The sequence below is a fragment of the Lipophrys pholis genome (genome assembly GCF_963383615.2).
Source record: "Lipophrys pholis genome assembly, chromosome: 22".
Lineage (NCBI taxonomy): Eukaryota > Metazoa > Chordata > Actinopteri > Blenniiformes > Blenniidae > Lipophrys > Lipophrys pholis.
In genome coordinates, this window is record NC_137644.1 from 13,229,179 (window position 1) to 13,250,268 (window position 21,090).

The 21,090-nt window shown below is 41.7% G+C and overlaps 1 protein-coding gene across 1 annotated transcript in view; it reads left to right on the plus strand.

The window, feature by feature from the left end:
• The first annotated feature begins 162 nt into the window (after positions 1–162).
• Positions 163–21,090, plus strand: part of ahcyl2b (adenosylhomocysteinase like 2b) — a 39,585-nt gene continuing 18,657 nt past the window's right edge. Inside the window, exon 1 of the mRNA XM_080491740.1 lies at positions 163–532. Coding sequence (XP_080347866.1) covers positions 197–532 — 336 coding nt within the window. The 5' untranslated portion in view covers positions 163–196. The remainder of the gene's footprint in view (positions 533–21,090) is intronic.

Here is a 21,090-nt window from a genome sequence, read left to right on the forward strand (position 1 = left end):
TCTTTTGCTAAAAGTGTATTGTAAAAGGTCATACTGGTAGTCGTTATAAGTTTCCGATTGGTTTAATTATTTTCTTTTTAATAATACCTCAGCGGAACTACAATGACCATGATGCTTTGCGCCGGCGTCGCTCCGCCGCTAACATCCGCTTGACTCGCTATCAGTGCTGGAAAAAGGACTTTGAGAAACTGCAGCGATGTCAGTCCAGGTTGTGGCAGCGAAAATGGCAGAGGTCGAACTCAAAGACGTCCCCACCGGCAAAGAGTTGTCGGCCGAATCCCCGGTGTCACCGACGTCGGAGGGCAAAAACATCTCTAGAAACGACCCGCACGAGGCCGGTTCCTCCGCCGCTACGTCCCCCGCCGCGGAGCCATCCGCGAAAGCCGGGGAAGGCAGCCTGGGCTTGCTCACCCCGATACCCGCAAAGATGCCCCAGGCGTCCGCTATGAAGCGCACGGAGGCGCAGCAGAACGGCGGGGAGGCGTTCGTGAACCGGGACGGCACCGTGGCCGAGGCTCCGCGGATGAAGAAGGTGAGAGAGCTAGATAGACAAGCGCGTGTTTTTGGTGTGGCGGCGGTTTGTCGCTCACTGTTATTACGGGACCACCGCGGAGGAGCTCGCCGCAACGAGACCTGGCATTGTGTGGCGATGCTAACGAGTTAGCTGGTCTCCCGGAGCTGATTCAGCGGTGTCATTTCGCGCTTTTTAATGATGGACTCCGGCTCTAATGACACCGTGGAGGCTGTAATGAGAGCCTCCGACACGCGGAGCCTCATCCTTTTGGCTGACATTTAGCTGAAATCTCTAGGATACGATGTGGGGTGCCCAAAAAAAAAAAAAAAAAAAGCACCCAACTATCCTCAAGTTTTTTCTTTTTCGCTGAGAGCAGTTGTTTTAGAGAGAGGAGACTTTTCATACAGAAGTGGCTCTTGTGTTTTTGTGGTTTGTGGACGTCTGCGTTGTAATGCGCAACAAAACAAGAGTGCGTCATATGGCACCGCACTATTCAGTCACAGCTGAAGGCTGGAATCTCTTATCAAGAGTTTCTGTGTTTGTCAACAACATTAACAATAAATAGAATAATTAGGTGCTTCAAGTTTGGACACGTGGTTCCCTGCAACAACACCCAGTTCCTGCCTCATTATACAGATACTGTCTAGTTCAAGTGGGTTTTGACCCATGCTTGACCTCGGGGTCAGTGCAGTGAAAACACAGTTCATTGCTTAGAATACACGCCTCGGTAAATTTAGTCAAGATTTAAGCAGTTCTACTCAACATGTGTGACTCAACTTAGACATAACAGTAATCCGTGACCTGGGGTCATTCATGTCACCTAGTTTTTCCTACAATCCTGATTTAGCTCTGGGAACACCTACAGTTGATACTTTGGCAAAGGGAATCCCGGCTCTCCTGGATTATTGTTGAGGTTAAACTGACCTGGGTTATCCACAATCCACAAACTGCTCAGTTCTTGTTTTTCCATGCAAAAAAAGAAAAGCTTATCTTTTTAAGCCTTACAAGATCTTGATTATGGCAGAGATGGATATGAGGGCAATGTTCAAGGGGAAAGAAAATTTGCCTTTTTTGATAAGAAATGTTGGAAATAATTCTCAGCTTTTATCAACAGTTGGTATTTAGTAATATTTCTAGGATTAGATTTGAAGTCCAACTAAAAGTGATGTGTATATATATATGATGGTTTTGAGCAGTGTGTTGATCAGTTTTGCTCAAAAATCCTTAGGCTCTGGAACGCCTCAGGGTGGAGTGAAATTTTGAGACTGAATAATTACGATGGGATGCACTTGTTACCCACAACGTTGTCGACGCTTCAACCCTGTTAGACTGCCCTTAAGGAAAGGCCCTTTAGACGAGACCTGGATTGAAACTGTGAGAGCCTTGATAAAGTCAAGGCTCTCACAGTTTCAGAGCAGAGCAGCGTAGAGCAGATGGGCTCGTGTGCCTCAGACTGTCAAATCAAACAAGCACATGGAAGTCGACCAGCAGTCAGGAGCACGGGACCGACGGGACGAATCACATGTGGGGACAACCCGAAGCCAGATCAACTGGACAGCAACAGCCACATCTGGATTATTGAGGAGATCCATTTCACATACTTGACAATGGTACCAAGAGATTTCCCACTTTCTAGAATGCCGTAGGTTTGTTTTAATCTTGTGTTAATAACTCGCCAAAGTTTAAAACTTAGTATCTCTAAAAAAGTTTTGTTTGGATGGATCGTATCGAAGACAATTTATTTGTAAAGTAATTTGTTTGTTTTCCAAATTTATTTGATTATTTTTTTAATATAAAATGTGTAGTTTTAATTTTCAGAACATGCAGACTGATTATATTTGAATGCCAGTTGGGTCACTGTGGTTGGATGCAACAATTGAAGTGATCATGTAGTTATGTATTTGAGTTGCTTGGAGCCATGTATTTTAATTTGAAGGAGATGACACCTCTGAATTGTCAGGTTCTGTTATTTTCCTGTAAAGCAGTAATCTTAAGTAGTGGATATCAGTCGGGGATAATACAGTGATGCTAAAATCTGTCCGCAATGGCAATTTAAATACATCATTGTAGCTGCATTGTCTTTAACAACTACTATAATATGTGCGTAATTCTCCCGGGACACAGGGTTGCTTGCAATCTATTTATAGATTAGAATACATAGTGTTGTTTTTTTTAATGTCTCTGCATTACAGATATGTACGGCTGCAGTCTGAGCTTTAAGCATCTGCTGAGTTGTGCTTGTCCAGTGCAGTAAAGGCTAAGTGATGCATTGGAGCTGATGATGCGAACAGGCCGCGTTGACTGACTGACTGACTGGATGACTGGCTTGCTTTTAATCCTCGCCTTTATCATGTTGCCACATGCAGGGATTAAAAGGCCAGCTCTCTGTTGTAGGTGAGCCCAGATGCAAGTTTTTTTATTTTTTATTTTTTTTATTTAAGGGAGTGATGAGTTTGATTGTAACTGGCTTGAATACCCAGCCAGTATGAGAGGGCGAAGAGTAAACTCGGGTGCTCTCACGGCTCACTATCTGTGTGTTTTTGGCTCAGATTGTTCTGGTTTCCAACATGATCAGTGGGGTTCCCCTGTTTGATTGCATATGCTGATGTCTCATTATAGATGGATGATTCACCTATTTTTTCTTCTTTTTTTTTTTCTTTTTTTACAAAGACCATCAGGGTGCTCCCTAAACCTATTCTCCAGTCGGTATTTGGCAGTAATTGCTCTCTGCCTGACAGATTAATGGAAATCATGCACAAGGTAAAATTTGACTGACTTCACAGAACAGCGAGCAAGTTAGCCCATCCCTTCCTGATGTAACGTTATGTCACCCGGTAAGCTGGTGTTCCTGGTACTGCGCACTAGTTAACAGGCTTACCAGGACCGAGGGCAGCTTTGCTATGGAGAAGTAGTCTGCAAATGTTTTGCATTGAAAAGTGAGATGAGTGTATATGTGCTCTTTATGTCGGCTCATGTAGATTGTATTATAAACTTCTAATGGGGGCGGGTCGTTATGGTCATAAATTCCTGCTTTGCACCTTTTAGCCTTGTAAAAGTCAACAACTTTCAATTAGCGTTTTCCAACCTGTTGAAAGTCTTTCTGATAAATATTAATGTCTATATGTTGACGTCAAGCATTGGGTTAACACTGTTCTTCCTATTTCTCTTCAACTTATTCAAAACTTTTCAAGGGCATCTCGCCAAAAAAGACAAAGTTACCACTCTGTAGTTTATCAGTATGGTCATCATGTCACAAGGTCATCCACCAGCTTCGTATTCCCACGACTGTCCGCTGACCACAAAGGCGAGTGTGTCACGTCCTTTCATTTATGATTCACGTCTGCGACGTAGCTGATCTGCGTACGAGAGCGCGGGCATGGCCTTGCGGTGATCACATGGACTTCTGCAGGGATTCTGTCATCTTTCATTGCAGTCAAAATGTTGCTACATACTAATCCGGCTTCTGTCTTCACGAAATAAATTTATTGAATAATAGTGAGTGTTGATGGCAGTTTGAGTAAATGCATGGGGGGGGGGGGGGGGTGTAAATAAAAATCAACTTTTTGTGTTTTTAAAGGTTTAACCATAAGAATTTGATTATTTGTTGCAGTAATGGAGTTGTCAGCCCATCCACGTTACAATATTAGGAGTTTTTTCCTCTTTTTTTTAGTTGTATCTTACAGTTTAAAGAGAAATTGGCTGTATGTGATGTTAAATGTGGAGGCACAATAAGTATACTTGCATTGGACAACTGTTCTGTATCCATCACAGGTGTGATTTTAACATAAACCTCACACCTTGAGCTGGTAGAAAAGCTGTTTTTCAATCAAAGTGTTTGCGGTTCGATCTCCCACCTCGCCATGTCCATATACCGCAGTGTCCTTTACACGCCGTTGCTTCCACCTTACACAGCAGCAGTCCCCAATTTCGTGAGTGAAGGGGTAAGTGTGAATGCTGGAGCTATAAAATGTACTGTCAAAGTGTATTTCAATGGCGTTTTACCACATCAATCATGGGGTCGTACCTTTTAAGACATACTAAAACATTTGCACGTCTGTTTACGATGCGTGTGTGTGGATATGGGGAAAGAATGTGGCACATTGGTGTGAAGTTTGAAAAGGAGAGGCAGAGAAAAGGAGGACTGGTTACAAAGCCACTCTGTGTTAAGGCTTCCCCTTCCTTTTCCATGAATGTTGGCCTCAAAGGGGGAATGAGCTGCTTTGCTTATGGATGACAGATTGTCATAATCCCAAACCCTCAACATGTCGGAATCACTCTGGGTGATGTGGAGTTCATCATTTCTCCATCGCATACAATATCTCTGAATCATCTCCTTTAAGTGAGAAGTGACTGTTGTGGATACCGAGTTAAGTTTCTACTGGGAGTAGAAAGACGGGTTGTGGCTCTGGTCGGATAATTTAACACAACAAATAGCTGGACAGAGAAACTGAAGGGAACAAGTCTTGGCTATGATCAGAGAGAGCTGCCTGAAAGACTAAACTGAGGCGAACCTGAGCCACCCCTTTTGTATAATGCCCTTGCTAATGATATTGTAGGCTTTGTCGAGCATGTAATGAAAATGTGAGGAATGGGGTAGTGGTGAGGAGTTTCTGCATGTTTGTTTTAGTACATATCTTGTAAATGATTAATCTATTAGACACTAGTAGGCCTGGCTTGGCTGTTTTGTAAGTATGGAGAGAATTTTTGTATGGATTTGGAATAACAAAGAGCTGTATACCTTTAATACCTGGAAACTCGATGAGCAGAACAAGAAATGCATCTGAAAATAAATGCTAATTGGAACTGGATGGTGCTGTTATGCAATTTGGCATGTCCTTGCTGCCTCTGCCAGTCACAGGAGAGGGTGTATATTTGGCTGGGCTTGGCCTCCGTGCACTTAGCCAAGGTTTATCACGCTCGTTAATGACCTACGAGTGAAACTCTGGTTTTATCTGCTCTTTCTCTTGTGTTCCTGAAATTACCACGTCACAACACTTTTATTTTTTGTCTGGTTTTGCATCAGCCAGTTTACCTAGAATAAACCCACATCCCATCTGTCCGAATTACAAACTACACGCACCCCAGGACTTCCTCTGCTGTTTTTATTGTTTTGTTTTGGAGTGCTCACCGGGATTTCTCACAGTCTCGTTGTGTTCCTGTGCCGTGAGAGCTCTCGTCTGCCTTCCTCGCGGCGTAAATCTGCACACGACGTGCAAGATCACACCTTCCTAACCATCTTTATCCGTGCCACTCAGGGAATGGACTGTGAGTACTTAACACCAGTTCCAGTTTCTCTCACCCCGATAGTGATGTCTTCCCCACTGTCCAGAAGGGTTGTGCAGGCGCCTGCTCTGCAATAGGGGCTGCATCCATAATTAAGTGGATATAATGAGAATAGAGCTTCACACTCAAAATTAAAAGTTATCAGATTCTTCCAGTGGTTGTCAATCCTTAAATCCACCATTAAACTGAAACCGACAGAAATAGTATCAATGCTTTTCACTGTAATGATTAGTAGGCTCACATTTAAAATGTGGCTTTGTCAACAACACTAAGCTGTAGCTTGATCCCTACTTTCCCTAAAGTTCAGTTCTCCCATCATTAAATTAAGTTACTATGCAAATGAATGAACTGACTTTCATTGTGTGTCACTAAACACACCCAAATGTCACTACCATTAACTGTTTGCTGGCTGTAAATTCAGATCAACTATTGTATCAATAAATTCTCTCACCAGAACACGTATGAAGGTCAAAGTAGTTTATAAATGTCAGTGAGCTGCATCTGCCGGCGTGGAGCTCTTCAAAAGGATTGTGGCAGGGTTTCTGTGACCTTTCAGAATAGTAAACTGGAGGATATGATAATGCGACGCATTTGGAGTTGCTGATTGAAGCATTGAAGAACAGGTCAAACTGACCCGTCAACTCTTCTGCATCAATTGTGTCGGCTCCAAAGGAAGTTCACCCACGACAGGTGTAGGACACCGGTTATCTTACCAGACTCTCCCCATGCAAAGAGGACAGGTGACAAAGGTAGTGTAGATCGAGTGGGACAGTGGTGGCCTACAGGTTAGAGGAGCAAGCTTGTAACCAGAAGCTTGCCGGTTTCAAAACCCACACCAGTGTGCCTGGGGAAGGCCCTACACCCCAACTTACTCAAATTGGGGGATAAAACTTGTACACAAGCAAACACGTGGATCCCATAAGCCACTGTGGTGAGGCTGCAAGTTCACTGTCGAAAAGCATTTGTGATGAGGATTTTTTTAGGGACTTTCTTTCAAGAGTGCAGGCCTAAGGTTGGTGTGTAGTGTCTGTCTGTGCTTCCCCATTCCTCAGTATACCACCCGCACACGCAGTATATTTGCATCTTCTCCGAGCCACTTGAAACTTATTTCCTGCTTTGTCATGCAGCATGCCTTCACTGAGCACGTACAGCTGATCGAGTTCCATGTCTTCACATCAAAACACTTCCGACACGTCTCGTGTCTCTGGAACAGACTCAAGTATGTAAATATTAACCTAGGTTAGTGCCCTCCTCCCTTTTTTAGTTGTCCATCAACAAGTGAGTGCACAGCAGGCCCAGCTGATGTCGGTACGTGTGCACCCCCCCCCCCCCCCCCCCCCCTTCAGTTTACTCGAGGATCAGCCAGCAGCAGTGGACATTAATACTCGACTCGCTATGCAGCATGACGAGGAATGCAGCAACATACTCAAACTGCATGTGAACAAAGAGCTAACATTGTGTTCAAAAAGTGCTGCCTCACAAAAGGCCCCCTCACAAAGCCCGAAATGAACCCCACACGCCCATCTGTCTGCCCGACTTCCTTTTCGTCAGGCCAAATCGCCACTCAGGCAGACGAAACAGTGACACACTGAGATTTATACAGGTTTGGTAAATGCGAGTACATGAAGTTTATAATCAACCATATTGCACAATGTTCCTGGAAGTGTAGGACTAATATTGCGCCATGTGAAGATTGCAGTTATGACATCCTGAATCAGTGCTATTGCTAACCAGTCACAGCTGCTCCTCTCCCTCTAAAAAAAAAAAAAAAAAAAAAAAATCCCTTCTGAATATTATAAACCATTTCTAAAACAAAGGTCTAAGCTGGGAAATATGGAGACAACATAGTACAGGTTTGAGCTTTATTACCAAATTAGCCAGCTCAGTCATGTCAAAGTGCTTTATCGAGCTCCGGTAAATTATAGAGCTGTATGACAATTATTTTTCACATATCTAACGTCCATGTAAAAGCTTTCATATTTCACAGATTATTTTTGTTTTACCGCTATGTGGTAAGTCTACCATTTATGTCAAGAGAACTTAAAGACTTTGTGAAACAGTGATCCCTTTAACATGCACATCTGTAGTTATCAGATTATTCAACTGACCATGTGTAATGTGATATAACAGCAGTTAATCTGATTATGAAAAATAAGATTATCTCTCCTTAGTTTCTCCCCAAGAGTATTTTCTTTTCATGCATGCAATCCTGTCTTTCCGATTTGTTTCATTCATTTACATTTGCTCATGTGATTTAACAGAAAAAGAAAAAAAGTGACATGGTAACATGAGCAGAAGACAACAAACATGACATGCAGGTTAACTAGAAAATAGTCCAGGTCACTGAAAATGACCACCTGCCACTTTTCCATTTTTATTATAAAACCTCTGGGAAGACCCGGATAAGTTCTATTTTAAAGTGTTGGTGTACTCTTGAATGGGTATAAACCATCTTTTTTTTTTTATTACATTATCACATTTCTGAAGTCTCTATACAAATGCATCAGATTCAAATATTACAAATATGTGATTACTCCCCGTTAACTGATTGTTATGCCCATGTAAATGGGTCCCTTATGGAAGAGCCATTAGCTTGCAGACATTCCGGTGTTTCCCTCCAAAATTCTCTCAAATTGAGAGGGTATGTGCCAGATTAAAATAATTTTTTCAGTAGCCACTTGTGTTCAATGTTTATTACACACATCTGCAAGTTTGAGTCATTTTCCAAAGCCACTATTCTTGCAGACCACATTAACAGGGCCATAGACACAAAATGTATTTTTCCTTTCATGTGATCGGTTGAAAATTAACAACAAATTCAGCTTAATAAGTGATGCAGAGTTGCTTCACACTCCTAATTAATCGTATATCATTGAACTTGTAATGGGTTTATTCAAAAATAGAGTTGCACCACCCCCGTCTGTGAGCCTTTTGATGTAATTATACCTTCACCGTAGGGAGAGACGGCTATTTTGGACAAATCAAAAAGAGGGAAGAATACAAATATGCAATTGAAGGGATTAAACCCCTCCATTTGTGAGATTTTTGTCTTGCTGCTAAATCTTCAGATTTTTGTTTTACTTTAAAGCTTCAGGAATCGTTGTTTCATTTGGCTTAATGACAGCCAGTAACAATCCGTTTACATCTCATCCATGTGAGAGGGATTTATTGACTCCACAGCGATGCAGCGACGACTGAAAAGCATGCGCTGATTGAGGTGGATGGGTTTGGATATGAGCGTCAGACGCAGCTGGCTGTATAATTTACGGGAAAGCCTTGACATTTCTGATGTCGTCGGACCGCTCACTGACGGTTATGGGAGCCGTGTGAGGACAGAAGCAAGCGATATCAGAACATCTGATCAATAGTGGTGCCGATCCTATGTGAAGGGAGGGAGGTCAAAATGTGGTCATCTGACGGCTCGTATTGGGTAGAATCGTTAAACCCTGGGGCTCCAAACAGTGGCCTAGTTTGCCCCGTTTAGTGTACGGGGCAACAAGACCCTGTTAGGCAGTTACACAACTGATCTGAGCTTGTGGGAGTGGGCGAGAGGAAGATAAACAATAGCGAGAAATGCTTATAATCAATACCTTGGTCACTATCACAACATTATTTTTTATACATATCGGTATAGACATTTTTGGCAGATGTCTCCACAGTGTCAGACTACAGCCATCTTGCCCAAGGTGCCCCATGTGCTGATGGCATTGTGGAGGAATCTCATAAATCCACCAGAAAGCGACAAGCACACTAGCTTCCAACCCAGCAGTCATCCACACATTTTGTCCAGTGAACTTACAGCTGCCAGAAGAATTGATGATCCTGCGCTCTGTGAGGGACAGTTTTTAGCTTTTCATCGAGCAGCGTTAACTCAACATTTTCAGAGTCTTTGGCCCCTTTCACACTGTTTGATACAAGTTCTAGTCTGATCAGCTCTGTTGCAAAACTCAATGTTTTGGACACTTGTGTTCAGATGAGAAAATGGACTGACGTTGACACAACATGACGATAGCATGCCTGAATGATACATTCATGGGAACAATAAAACTGCATGACTCGGAACCTAAAGTGACAGAGTTACTGCTATAACCGAGTTCTTTATAGTTACACTTTCTGCTTCCTTCAGCTGAATCACAAATGCCATTTCTGACATAATTTAAGAGAAATAAGTTGGAAACATAAGTGTTGAAATTTCTTGAGGATCATCAGGCGTTTGTCTTCAAATAAACTTACAATATGTAAAATTGCACACATTTGTAGAGACCTTTGATTTCTATGAAGTGTAAAATGTGGATGAAATCAGGGATTTGAAATACAACATTTACTTATGAACAGATAATTGTGCAGAATCTGTCACAGGCTGAGCAAGAGACTTTCTAATTGGAAGAACTGTGCCAGGGCTGAATCTCGCAAACAAATATTCCTTAGTAAGTATGTCTTGTATCTTTCCTATCAGTACACTGGCTGCACTGGAGATCATCCTGTCGAAACAAATATCCTCTGGTAAGCAAGCTGGTGAGTGTGTTAACCGTGTGGATGTGGCTTGTAATTGCTTTTGTTCATAGTTTCAGCCAAAAACTGGTTAAAAAGATACCTGATCAAAGCGGTGTACGACAAAACATAAAATACATTTCTTTGGGTTGTTGATACTCAAAAGTGAGTTTTATGAAAGCCCAAGTTTGTCCTTGAAGGACATGCGCACCCAGTGGTCTTGGCCCTCTTCCTTCGCTTAATGGCGCATGAGAAGGGAAAGGCATGTGAACGAAAAAAAAAAGGCAATGGAAAGTACTGAGTGTGTTGGCTGCGGTACCCCCCACCCCCACCCCCACCCCCCTTCTCTGCTAAGAAGCAGGTAGGGTTTAATCTGTCACTAAGCCCCATCATTCATTGCCTGTTCTCTTCTTGTATCAGTGTCCCTGGCTTTTTGCTGTGACTATCGGACCATATCGAAGGGACATGGTTTGTTCTGGTCAGCACTGCTCAGTGTTGATGGCCCTGCGTACTCTCCAGTTTTATAACCGCCCGAGTTGATATGAGTTCAAAGAGAGGCTGTATTACTTTGGCAATTTTGGATTGTGATTTTCAAAAGCAATCACGAGAAGTATGCACTAAAGACACTTGTATTGGTTTGGAAGGAATCTTTGAAGAATTTTAGAGTGACATTTTAACTCCACAGATTCTCCACTTGTCGAGTAATCCATTGTGTGTGTGCTGTTGGCATAATAACATCTGTACTTTCCTAAACAATGTATGCGGAGATGCTGCGTGCATTGGTAGACAGAAGGGAAGAGATCAGCGGATGAGTCCCTCTGGCGCCTCTGATGACGTGGCAGCTCTGAGCAGAGTGAAGCCGTGTGTGGCCAAAAGCCTCGAGCCATGTAGACGTGATGTGTGACGGCACGTGTTGAGCCGCTGGTAATTGCATGTGGGTACAGTAACTGCCAAGTGTACGCATGGTGATTGGGGCGAAGGGGTGGAGGGGTTCTCGCACTCTTTTGATTTGTGACTGAGAGTGTGTGTGTGTGTGTGTGTGTGTGTGTGTGTGTGTGTGTGTGTGTGTGTGTGTGTGTGTGTGTGTGTGTGTGTGTGTGTGTGTGTGTGTGTGTGTGTGTGTGTGTGTGTGTGTGTGTGTGTGTGTGTGTGTGTGTGTGTGTGTGTGTGTGTGTGTGTGTGTGTGTGTGTGCGTGCCATTATTTACAGTCTGAGCACTTGTCTCTGTGTATAAATCAGCAGGAGCCACTCTTACATCACAGTCTCCCTCAAGGCAGCACGCTGCACTCTGATACGAAAGCCCCCCTCCTCACACAACCACACCACCTCACGCTAGCTGCTTCCGCCTTCCTTTTTTTCTCTTCTATTGGTCAGAACAGTCAGAAATCCTCTGCTATTGGACAACAGGAAGGTAATTGAGCTACATGTGGAGCGCTCTTCTTTTTTTTTTTTCTCTCTCTCTCTCTCTCTCTCTCTCTCTCTCTCTCTCTCTCTCTCTCTCTCTCTCTCTCTCTCTCTCTCTCTCTCTCTCTCTCTCTCTCTCTCTCTCTCTCTCTCTCTCTCTCTCTCTCTCTCTCTCTCTCTCTCTCTCTCTCTCTCCCTCCCCCCCCCCCTCCAAGATTGCCTTTGCAACAGCCCTTCATTTTCACACGGATACGTGAGCAGACTGCGGTCTTCCACGTGTCATAACAAATCGCCCACTTCATACAGATAATGCATGTACAAGTAGTTGAGTGGTGGGACATGCCGCCATATTGACACTCGTATGGAAATGTCAAGGTCACAACAGCAGGTCGCAACAGCTGGCTGACAGACTCGTCACATCTCTGCTTGGGCAACATGCATTACTAATCTCTGCATTCGCTTGAATGTGGACATGTAGGAGGCATTCATGTGAGCTTCTTTGACTTGGTCTCAGTGGCTTCCTTTCTTTCACTTCCCTTCTCTTTTCTTTTGTCCTGCATGTGAGGTACCAGAGCTACAGAGCTGTTTCACTAAAAGCACCCCCTCCTCCCCCCTTCCTGCCGCCAGTGCCAGCGTCACGATGCCCGTTGCAAAGTATCTGGTCTTTCCTGTGGCCAGAGCTCCGAGCTTTTCCAAAAGCTCTTGTTACCATCCAAAGATCTCTATCATGACTTTAAAGTCTTGAGTCCTAAATCTGATCTCTGGTTATGCAGAGAAACAGCTTCTCCTTACCAATAAAGGAACTCTGTTCCTTCCGTGCATTTAATATTTAAGATAGTAACTTTTGACGTGCAAAACTGCATATTGCTCAAACATAAAGTAATTATAGGTGATGACACTCTAGTTAAAGCTTTACTGGCCATGACCAACACATTCTTGAAATATAACTACACTATAAAGTGTTTTATTTTGAAAATCAGGTCCTACATGATATTTCTGTGACATTTTATTGAGATGGCAAACAACTCAGTAGACCCGAATACCAAAACCAAACGTTGTACGTCTTTATAATCATTTGCAATGTTTACATATCTGCGCCGTCTGCAGCCAAAAGGTATTTTTATCCCACTCACTCGCAGTAAAACTTGTCTGGGAGTGCAAAGTTCTACTTAACCCTTGAAATTACATTTCTGCATGTAGGTTTTGCTTTATCTACCAAATCTGTGCTGGATTCCCTTATAAAACTGAAAACGTGCAGTTAAGAAGCACCTGTTTAGTTTTGTTGGTTTAGAATAAATGAAAAGATAAGAAAAACTTTTTCTATATAACTTTTGGCCTCCGCATTAATCACATTTAGAGAATGCAGCTTTGCAGGTGATGTGTATCTTATTTTATTTTTTTAATTACTATTTTTATTCCCCACAAGGTGGAAGTATTTGAGCGAGTCTGTTTGTCAACAGCGTTTAATATGAAAATAAAATCAAAATATGTAATTCTATAAAAGTTGTACAACAGAATCCCCCCTGGTGGTGCATCCGCTTGTGTGTCTGAGGGAGCTGCTTTTAAATGGTTGCTACAGAAAGTGAGTTCTCACATTTGCTGTGGCCACTCCTGTTAAATAGAATAGACACTCAGGGAGCAACATCAGAGCGGCTCAACAGTCACTGCTTCCATTTCACCTTTTACTCTGTCTGATACTGTTGATCAGGTTAAACCAGAGTCACAGGTAGAATTTCGGGCGCAAATTAAAATATGTTCAGGTCGTATCCAGCTCTAAAGGGAGACTGGTTTATTATGCAAAGAGTTTATAAAATGATACAGGTGTTTTCTTTGGCAGCGTATTGTAGAAAGTTCTACTCTTGGTTAAGTGACATTGACCATTGTCCGTGTTGCTAAATTCTGAGTAAGTGGAAATAAACATGAAACCTCTCGTTATTAGGTGTGTCAGACTTTTTCAGTGTTTTGCAACCAGTTTTATTGTGGATGTGTTGGTCAACAGCTCCATCGAGGAGATTTATGTTTTGGTCAAGATACTTAAACCTATTATCAAGTGATAGAAATGTAAAATATTGAACGAATAAACTGCAAAACCACTATCTTTTTCTGTTTACCTCCAGCTTAAGCTGTACTGTTGTGTTCTTGTTCGATGCTGTGTAGGTTCAAACCGAGGCCACGGTGTCCTTGGCGAACTTGCACCATGTTCGATCCAGGTTTAATCACGGAGGCGGGAAAGTTGTGAAATTTGCAGGAGTGTATGCAAAGATGCTAAGAGCGGATGCATTAAAAAAAAGACGAGAGATTTCAGATTTCAAGATTTTTTTAATTTTTTTTTTTATTTACTTACTTATTTATTTAAAAACACAATAAAAAATCCAGGAATAGATAGTGAAAAGTTTGAAAACCACATTCACAATTCTTTGAAGGCGCTTCAAAATGTACACGCAGATTAAATTGTAAACTTCTTTCCACTTTAGGTGAATTTTTTATGAGGAAGGATAGTTGCAGAAAGTTAGAAAAATTATAAATGATGAGGAAAAAAGTATGAATAACTGCACTCATCCTCCGCAGAGAACTGTGCGTGGGAGATCTTGAAAACAAGACATCCGTTGCTTTGTTTAATAGACTCCATACAGGCTTGAAAAACTAAAAGGAAATCAAAGGGCTTCCGCCACTTTCAAAGCCATTGCCAGATGTTTAGGTAACACTATGCTACAACAATATATCTATTTCTGCCAGTGAATTCTATTTACTAACCTGTCCCTAACAGACTAACACAGTGCTGATGTTTATTTGTGCCCGAGGACTAAATCAATGGTCAGAGTTGTGGATTGATTTTCAACACGTATTCAGATATTTCTCATTGTTTTGAATTCAGATTGAAACGTCTCCCGTTTCCTTCCCAGATTCAGGACAGCCAGGCTGAAGCACTCTCAGGATTTGGCTTTGAGGATATTTTGTTTTTCAGCATTAATCCATTAACAGGACGTGTTCTTTTTTTTTTTTTATATATATAATTTTTTTAATCCCATCACTCAGGTTTTTTTCTTTTTAGGCAGCATCTAAATGTGAAGCTATTAAAAGCTCACTGGCACTTTGATTTAAGAATACTCATCCTTCCACTTGGATGTCTGATCATCTCTGCCCGTGTGTTCTCCTTTCTACTCTGTATAGCCAACAGCCGCTATCATACTGCTATTAAAAGACGAAAACTTGGCAGGGTACTCATCCAAGCTGTATGGAAAAAATAGATAGGGCATTTGATTTAGAGGAATAATGCTGCTCATCCATGAATTTGAAAGAAAAGCAATGACAAGTCAAGTGTCACTTAGCAGCTGGGTGCAAATCCATTCATCCTTCTATCCTGATGCAGACGCTGCCGTTTGTTGTTGTCTGGTGACGGGAGATTTTGTGGCAGGCTTCCCAAAGCAGAACAGTTGTTGATGCAACACTTAAAAGTGCCGCAGCGGCAACCGATGTTTTCAGGCAACACTCGAATGTGTCACTAGTATGTCGAATTTTGTTTTGGCCCAGCGACTGTTAATGGCGCGAGTCATTTGTGATGAGGGTTTTTGCTTCTTTTCTTCTAATCCTAATTCCCATTGAATCTAGCTGTTGAAAAAGAGTTTTAATCAATATTAAAGGTTTGAACTGACTTTTTTTCCGTTGACTTTAGCATTTCGACAATTAAACAGATTTCTATTTTTGTATTATTTGCTTTTCTACTGTCTGCTCCATGTTTCTATCGTGACATTCAGGCCAGACTTCTAGGAAGACTTAATTTCATCACATTATATAAACCAACCAGAATGATTTAGTTTTTTGTTGTTGTTGTTCCTATAGCTCTGGGGTTTTGTATTTTTCTGTGTTCCTCGGCTGTAGCGCAGGTTGCGTTGCCATCGTTGGACGTAGCTCCCCCAGAGAGGAGAATAGCAGCAAGTCGTTACAAACAGCAGGTTCCCACTGGCATTTCCAGAGAACACTTCCTTCCCTCGTCTCCCTCTAGGCATCCTCCTGAAGGACCTTATCTCAGTCCCAGGTTGACTTTGAAAAGAAAACGCCAAGGCTCCTCATACGTTTGCCCATGCACATTAATTCACAAGAGTCAATCCAAATCTGCTGTGTTTATATTTGTGAATGCTCACTGCAATTCAAAGCTCATTTTGCAAGCTGCTAAGCCAAGAAGAAACAAACATAAATCCTCAGTATTGAAGTCAGAGGGCTTGTAATTCTTCCTCGGTATGAAGCTTTTAAAATGGGTCACGATGTGTCATTCTTGGGTGCTTAACTCACTCTTCAGAATGTGTTGGTGCTGTGCGCTATGATTACAGCCGCTCCCTCTCATCTCAGCTCCACATAACCCTGTTTCGCGTCGCGACTAGAATTTTTCCCCAGTCATCTGCTGAATGGACCATCATCTTCTCCTTTCAAATGAAATTCTAATAGAAAAAGCTTCGCCCACATAATGGAAACATCACGTCTGTCGGCAGTTTTCGTTACGGGGGGAAAAACATCAACAATCTGATGCCGTTCGTGTGAGGCTGCGTTTCGCTGCACATGGGGTCTCACTATCGCAGACACAAACGGTCTCATTTCTCTCCCCTTGGACGATGACTCTGTGGTTTGAGGCGGAGGAGGAGTCAAACGACTTGGCTGTGATTGCATATTAAAGCTATTTCAGGTTTAGAAATAGTTTTAAATTGCCAGTCTGCATCGAGTAGTGAGGTGGCGGAAGACATCTAAGCATGAAAGAGAGCCTACAGTGACTGTGAGATTTATGAAAAATGTCATGAAATTGTTGAAGCGACATCATGGATAAGGTTGTAGAAGGTTGTTTTTTTTCGAATTTTCTAGTAGAGTGCCTATATTCCAGCTAGTCCCAACACGGTAAACATGCTACCTTGTTGTTGTTTTTTTTAATCGAAACAAACTAAGTGCTAAACTCTGCTGGTTCTGCATGAGGACACATCTCCAATTTCTTACCATGCTGCTTAAAAACCGCAGATGACTTGAGCACTGTCACGGGAAGAGGGACGGCTTCCTGATGGCCTGCAGCCCCTTCTAATGGCAGGCAGCTGGTTTATATTTAAAGTGCTGATTGGTGAGAGGTCAGAGGTTTAAACAGTTTAGTCGACAATTTAAAGTTGTGTAAGTATCATGTTGGATATGTGAGTATCGAGGCATGTCCCTGTCGGTGACGGTAAATGTGTGTCGGCCAACAATAAGTTTCCCATTCGGCAGAATAAAAGGTCTTCTGTCCTTTTTAGGCCTTTATTTATATAGGCCATCAAACACAGAGAGCACTCGCCAAATAACCCCACATAACCAGCACATGCACAGGGAGAACATGCAAACTTCACATAGAAAGTCTCTCACACCAGGAATCGATCCATGAAACGTCATTGCTGTTAGCTGAAAGTGTTGACCACTAAACCATTATGGGGCACCGCTTGAATCCTCACGTACACAAAATAAACAAACACACAGCACTCTGGCCTCCTGCGTGGAAAAAAGAACAATCACATGACCTTGGTGACCAGTTGAAGGTTACTCCACATTATGGGGCACTGAAAGCAACCTCACCGGGTAAATGAGGCTGAAGCAATGCCCTTATCTTGTTCTACTGGAGTATATTACTATTTCTCAAGGACTTGTAAAGTGCTCAGTCCCGATGTTGGATTTCTCGATTCCGAAAATATGTTGTTGAATATCTCTGAATGAGCCATACACTTACGATCTGCCGTGAGGCAGAATATTCCTGTTAGTATTAATGGAGCAGGTAACAACATTGCCACTTGTAGTTCAGATAGGAAATAATCACGAGAAGTGTTCCATGAAGGTGAAATCAACCCGCGACAGTCATCTAACTTCAGATAGCAGATGGGTGTAATAATGATTACACATTATAAAATAATGTGGTGATATAATCTATTTAGTGAGCGTGTCAACAGCTCGGATCACATGTTTCTAGGTGACTTCAGACCCTGCAGACGAGTCAAGAGCTCCTTTGTTGCTGCAGGTGTCTGCTCCTTCCTCCGAGCCCCATTGTATGTTGATTTGGGATCAAATTCCCCCTTACACCACTCAGGGAAGTTGCAGGAGGTGAATCCTTTCAGACTGAAATCCACTTTAGTGCATGGTGTCAACATCTGTAAACACTGGATTTAAAATTCTTATTTTCCACTCTTTTCTTCAAATGTAGAAAGCCTGCTGACAACACAGCTGTGAAGACACAGCACCATGTTTTGTAGTTTTGCAGTGTTTAGGATATGCTGGCTTGTGTTCCCACAGTGACAGCTGAGTACACACACTGCTTTTATTTGTTAGATGAATCAAGCCTCACTTTTGTGTCACAAAAAATAAAGAAAAATCCTAATGGGGTGTAAACCATAAAGAAAGGGACAACTGTTCTGTCGTATACTCATCATTGTATGTAAATGGTATTACCAACTATTCAACAGAGTCAAAGGTAGCTTTTTAAATCCACAAATCCAGTTTAGTAATAGTCTAATTAGGTGGTTAACGGTACATTTTTCCTTTTCTCATCAATCAGTGACTTTGCTGAGAATTCCTCCACTGCATACACGTTGTCTGGCTAAACACCAAACTCATTTCAAAAGGTTTTATGTGGCTTCCAAAGACTTTGAAATGGGTAAACATTAATATTTTATTTTAAATTTTTTTTGAAGATGAAATGTTTTTGTCTCCTCAGTGTTATGCCAAAGGCTTATTGAGCGCAGCTGGAATATAGAGCTGTTGTTTTGAACTTGGCATGTGCATCGTTTTGTACACTAATGTTTCATTTAAAAATAAAAGAAGTGACGTTAATCACTGCTTTAATGCTCAACGGGGCCATTATTCACCTGAACTTTGTTTGCACCTTCTGGTTGTTTTTGTCATCTTGGTAATTGCGTGTGCTTTTTATTTCATGCTTCACCCTGCTTTTTTTTTTCTTCTTTTTTTTCTTTTTTGATATATATAGAGCTGAAATAATCTTGGTACAAAACGCTACATGCCACCTTTATGCCCAGAGATTCAAGGTTGTATACAAACACAAGCCTACCCGGAAGCAAATCTGGGACAGTGAGCAGTATCATTTCACAGATTTTAGTTTGCATGTTGGACTTCTTAATTTTATTCACTTCATAAGATAATATTTAAGCGATTCATAGGCATTAAAAGCTTGTGGCAGTATCTGGTCTAGTCTTTACTGTATTTATAGTCTGTAACTGTAGTAACTGTTACCCCAATGTGGGACTGGGCAAAAAATGGATTTAATCGAGTAATCGAATTTGTAGCTAAAAAAAAAAATTTATTTTGCAAGTTCAAGTTTTTTTTTCTCCCCAGTTTTTTGGCGTTTTGTTCTACCATTCCTTGTGGGTTTTTGTAGTTGCTGTTGCACTTTTGCTTAAACCTGGGTTAAAGCTTTAATTAATTAACTTTTTATGTTGAGATTGTTTATATGCACTTTAACTATGAGGACAATCACAGCAATAAAGTTGCCCTTTTGACAATATATCTGATGTCTGCAGTAATTTTTAAGTGCATTGAGAAAAAAAAATCAAATATCGACTCAAAACTCAAATTTTTATAAAAAAAAAAAAAAAGAAGCATAGATTCTTTTTTAAGGCCAAATCAATGGTTTTACATTTATGTTTATTTGATTATTTCTAAAAATGTGTATTTTAACAATGCAAACTTTGGCCTGATTGTAATTACTGTTTTGATTTTGTTTAAGAAATTCAATGAAAAAGGGCATCTGCCTGATCCCCTTGTTTTTCCCCACTGTGTCCCCCCACTGCTGAAGCTCTCTTCCGGATGTCATCTTTTACTATTATGGAATAAAGTAAGCAGATGGGGACACAAAGCCTGAGTGTGATCTCTGAGGTCTAGTATGCCTTCAGTTAAGCGTCAACGCAGTGAAATGCTTTAGGGCTTCCATTTGGAGTTGAAGGGATACAGATTATCGGGGTAAGTTTCCTTCTCCACCTCAATTTAGAGCACGACTGGAAAAGCCATTTTTGCACTTGTCCTCCAATAGATGGAGCATTTATCAGGATTGTGCACACACTTTAGTGAAGGATACACTGTCCTGATTTGTAGCAACCAATACTGTGTACATTTAACACAACTGTGTCCCATGTGTTCCAGTATTGAGTTAACATTCGTTATTCACATGTCATTAGCCGCTCAGTCAGTCACTCTGTAATGTTAACAAGTGCAATGCGACGATACAGAGGCAGAGTAGGTGGAAGATCAGAAATGACATGAAAGCAGAGAGACTGAACACCCAGGAAAAGTGTAGTTTCTATTTGATAGTTTTTTTTTTGTCAACCTGGAGGCGTTTAGGTTCCAGCTGAACGTATAGACGCCCACACGACCGAGAATATAGCACACACTGGAGTGTTGTAGCTGCGTCAACATTGTCATAGTCAAAAATGTTTCTTCTTACCGGTTTGACTCACACAGATGCAGGCAGTAATAAGCCAAACATTGGGAAACAGACTGTTCCAACTGAATAAATCATGTCTCATATTAAAGAAAAAATGAAATCCAGATGTTGAAACTATTTGAGGATTTTGAATGACACAATAGCTTGTCTCCAGATAGGCTGAATTATTGCTACGTGTCTTTTTATTCTGCCAGTGCTTTAGAGAGTAACCTTTTTATGCATATTGCTGAGTCATGCAGATGTTTTCCTAAGTACCACTCCAGTGTACTAGTAGTACAGGAAGAGAGCAGTGCAGCCTCCATTAGTTGTATGCAATGTTTTTTGTGGGGTTTTTTTTTTGTTTGTTTTTTTTAAACCTCCTGCAGTAGGTTTTGACAAGCGTCTGTCATTTCATGAAGTTAAATCTCCCACTACAGGTTTTTCAAGTCCGATTAATCGTGTGTGTGGCTGCTGATAATGCCCCAGATTTCATTCATAAGCACGACTCATTGCAGCATATTAAGCTGCTGGAACAGCTGACCAGTGTTTGACTGGCAGGTTATTTTAAGCAGGTGGCACCATTTACCAATTGTAAATTCCCATTTTGCATTAATAATTTGTTAAACAACACTCACAAGTACAAACATGGATCGAGTGCATATAGTCTTTCTCCAAAATCCCGATTGACAGATTAAAATCTGATCACAATGTGTCACCAACAGGTAATTTTCATCCACTTTGTCGCACTTGTTTCACTAATTTTGTACTGCAGAACCAAAACCGCTGGGCGCTTTCTCTAGCAGCCTCTCATGTTCCGAGGCCTAATGTAACCTGTGGCAACCTTATCCCCAAAAACGTCTCATAAGCCCTCGATCCTCTTCGCCTGAGCTCCCAAAATGACCCTCAATCCTTTGGTGAAACTTTGAGCTCCTGAAGCCCCTCCTCTAACCTCCACCCATTAAACCCGAGG